This window comes from Mus pahari, chromosome 1, assembly GCF_900095145.1.
Source record: "Mus pahari chromosome 1, PAHARI_EIJ_v1.1, whole genome shotgun sequence".
In the NCBI taxonomy this organism is placed as follows: domain Eukaryota; kingdom Metazoa; phylum Chordata; class Mammalia; order Rodentia; family Muridae; genus Mus; species Mus pahari.
The window spans coordinates 74,624,095-74,628,205 of record NC_034590.1 but is presented as its reverse complement, the minus strand read 5'-3'; the positions used below and the strand labels follow the sequence as shown (position 1 = coordinate 74,628,205).

Below are 4,111 nucleotides of genomic sequence, written 5' to 3'. Positions count from 1 at the left end.
ACCCATAGGCAGTGTAACCATCAGAAATTATAAAAAGATGTGGAAGTCACAGTTTGATACGGCGAAACATGCGGAATATGGCACGGCGGATCTCCTTTGTCTTGGCACTNTAAATGAGAGGGTTGAGCACAGGAGGCACAAAGAGGTAGACATTGGACATGAGTACATGTATGTATCGTGGGNCATGNTTCCCAAATCGGTGGACTNTAGANACCCCTATCATTGGCACATAAAATGCAAGCACAGCCAAGATATGTGACACACATGTGTTGAGAGCTCTGAGGCGTTCCTCATGAGAAGCAATGGCCATAACAGAACGCAGAATGAGCACATAGGAGAGGAAAATAAAAAGCAGGTCCATGCAAAAGGTAGACACAAGAACAAAGAGTCCATAAAAAATGTTGATGTTGATGTCAGCACAGGCAAGCTTCATCATGTCTGGGTGCAGGCAGTAGGAGTGGGAAAGAACATTGGATCTACAGATAGGTAGCCTCTTGATGAGGAAGGGCAGAGGGAAAAGGGTGATGAAACTTCGAGCAGTCACAGCTAAGCCCACCCCAGAAATGAATTCATTGGTGAGGACAGTGGCATAATGCAAGGGATCACATATGGCCACATAGCGGTCAAAACTCATAGCCAGCAGAATCCCTGACTCCATCATCGAGAAAAAATGAATGAGGAACATCTGGACTAGACAGGCCTCAAAAGCAATGCTGCGGGCATCAAAGCAGAAGGTTCTGAGCACAGTGGGCAGTGTGGCCATGGACATGGCCACATCACTGAAAGACAACATGGACAGGAAGTAGTACATGGGAGCATGGAGGATGGGCTCCACTCGCACAGCCTGCAGGATCACAGTATTTGCTCCGAGGGCCACGGCATACATCACACAAAGGGGCCCTGCCAGCCAGGGGTGGAGGCTCTCCAGACCAGGGATACCAGTCAGGAGAAAGGAGGCAGGGTGAGTGACATTGAACAGTGCCATCACAGGGGGAACCCAGGATGTGTCTCGGGATCTGATCTTCTTGCTTGGAGAATTACAAGACCTGTGCTTACTGGAGGACAAGAAACTCAAATTAACAGATACAGTGAGGTGGTGTTTACAATTAGAAGCTGGTGCACTCATAAAACCATTGGTTTGGGACTAGTGCGGGCACACTTGTTTTATGATCATCAGCTACAAACAAGGATAACATTTTTCCGTTTTGTGATGCAGAATGATATTGTATAGTACTTCAGGAATAACACTTAGCCATGAGACATGTTTCTACCATGTTATTTACATTTTTCATAAATTTTGTAAGTATCATTCAGGAGAAATTTGTAAACAGTAATTCTAAAGGTTCGTTGTTGCAGAATGAAGCAGTTGTTAGAATCACCAATAGCTCTTGGAAGTGCTTAAACATTTCCTTGAAAACTGTTTAATTCAGATATATTGTTAATTATGAAGTCAGTTCTCCAAAGTGTTTTTTATATTTATTTATTTTACAATTTTAGAGGCTTATATATTTTATTTATATGTGTTTGTTTTCTTGCATTTGTTTGCATACCATGGAAGGACTTACAGAGGTTGTGAGCTGCCATGTTGGTACTGGGAACCAAAGCAAGGTCCTTATAAAAGCAGCAAGTGCTCTTAATGGCTGAGCCAACTCTCTAGACCCCAGAGTTAGCATTTATCATGTTGAATACTTGGGAGGTAATAGGAAGGAACAATAAGAGATTGAGGCAGATGAGCATCAGTTTTCAGTGGCACAGAATGGTCCATCCCATAATCAGCCACCAAACGCAGACACTATTGCATATGCCAGCAAGAACTTGCTGAAAGGATACTGATATAGATATCTCTTGTGAGGCTATGCCAGTGCCTGGCAATTATAGAAGTGGATGCCCACAGTCATGTATAGGATAGAACACAGAGACCCCAATGGAGGAGCTTGAGAAATTACCCAAGGAACTGAAGGGGTGTGCNACCCTATAGGTGGAACAACAATATGAATTAATCAGTAACCCCAGAGCTCGTTTCTCTAGCTGCATATACAGCAGAAGATGGCCTAGTCAGACATCGTTGGGAAGAGAGGCCCCTTGGTCTTGCAAAATTTATATGCCCCATACAGGGGAACGCTAGGGCCAAGAAGTGGGAGTGAGTGGGCAGGGGAGCAGGGTTGGGGGGAGGGTATGGGGACATTCGGATGGCATTTGAAATGTAAATGAAGAAAATATCTAATAAAATAATAATAATAATAAATCAAAATTGTACACAACTTGTGTCATGATAAGACTGACTCTTCTGACATGGATGTAGCTTCAAAACCTACCAACCATAGTGACACACTTCCTTCAAAAATGCCACACCTAATCCAACAAAGCCACACTTCCAAATAGTGCCATACTTTGGGCCAAGCATATTTAAACCACCATACCTTGGAAGGCAAATATTAACTTTTAATTTATATAAGATTTATTAAATATATAGAAATTTAAATATAATTAATATAATTTGATATGATGTAGGGAAAACCAAGCAATAACAAAAAGTAAGAGAATTTTCCATATATTTGTACAGAAACTTAAAGCAGGTTCTATTTTTGGAAAAATTATAAATTCTTAATATCTAACAGGTATACTAATTTTCAGAGTATAGAATGCCATTGTGCCAAAAGAAACTTCTACACCTTCATATAGTCTCAAACACTCCCCAAATATCTGCTGTTCAAATGGAAACATTCATGTCTTTGCATGTTAGACTGAGCCTGACTCCCATACATCTCTAATGAAACAACTATTCCCACTTTCTTGCTCACAATCTTAATCTTACCACACAATGTAACCCTGAGTTCCTACTCCACTATAATATAGAAGTACACACATCATGTTATGTTCATGTTCTAAGTTTACCTGATATATAGGCAGGATTTACATGTGCAAACGCATGTATGAGTATCAATATGTTTATTCACATTTTTAGCTACATGCATATAGGTTTTTTTCTCCCAGATGTTTTAGTAGCACTACTTACATGTGATACTATAGCCATTGCTCTGTGAGTGATTTTTTTGTGAATTATCATATCAGTGCTTTTAACATGCTCATTATCTCAATGATGGTAAAGGACAGAGAATACTAGAAGACTTCTCATATGGATGGCTTTGTTTGGGCTTTAAGGGCGCCTTCTTCTTTTCAGAAATTCATGAAAAAAAAAACTAGACTTATGTTCTTTTGTCCAAAATCCCAGAATATTTGTCACACAAAACGTGCCAATGCAAAGTGATTTAAGGAGAAGGGCCTTAGGCATGAGGTCAGTAGTGCTGAGGTGTGCCCAGTGCTCTGACAGAAACAAATACCATTCTCTTGTTTCCTTCCCTTTCTACTTTCCAAATAGATAAAATCAGGCTCTGCTTTGCAAGTTCCATCTAAGTTGGGAAGAGGAGGAAATGAGGATAATGATGATGATGATAATGATGATGATGAGGAGGAACAGGAGGAGGAGGAGGTGGAGGAGGAGGAGTGGGAGGGGAGCAGGGAGCCCAGTTATTAATACTTATGTCAGTGAGATAGTATAAGGATATGTCTCTTTAGGAAGCCTTTCTTGACTTTGGGGAATACTAAGAACTTTGGTGCGCTATGGTTCTATCAAGTCAGTGGCCACCCCACTGTGCTAACAATGAGTTTCTGTTTTTAGTACTGAACAACTACATAGCCTTAACCCTTAAAGACTGAGTCTTTGAGATTCAGGACTGGTCAACTAGAATTGACTTTTTTTTTCCTTTTTCATCTTACTACTTCTACCTTTAAGTTTTTAGCCAAAGCTGTCCTCGTGTTTGTGAGGCCTCCATCTCATCCTCTAACCCTCCAGTACTTAGACTAAAGATGAGTGCCACTATGCCAAATCCAATACTTTGTAGAGCTACATAGAGCAGAATTAGAAAACAAAGAAGAGGATAGAACTATTATTACAAAGGGAACAGTGAGTAGAAGAAAGGCTTAAAGCATGAGTCTGTATGAATGCCAAAATCATTCTAAGACTCGAACTCAAGTTTAGAGTTTTAGGAAGAAATCATGCCTGACAGGTCCATGATTACACTCTTTCCTTTATTGGTGGTGCTCAGATTGG

The 4,111-nt window shown here is 40.6% G+C and overlaps 1 protein-coding gene across 1 annotated transcript; it reads right to left on the bottom strand.

Annotated features, from left to right (window-relative positions):
* Positions 1–1,060, bottom strand: LOC110331261 (olfactory receptor 51I2). Its single transcript, XM_021211732.1, has one exon. It carries the CDS (start codon positions 983–985, stop codon positions 47–49), a length of 939 nt encoding a protein of 312 aa, XP_021067391.1. The 5' UTR covers positions 986–1,060; the 3' UTR covers positions 1–46.
* Positions 1,061–4,111: the final 3,051 nt, after the last annotated feature.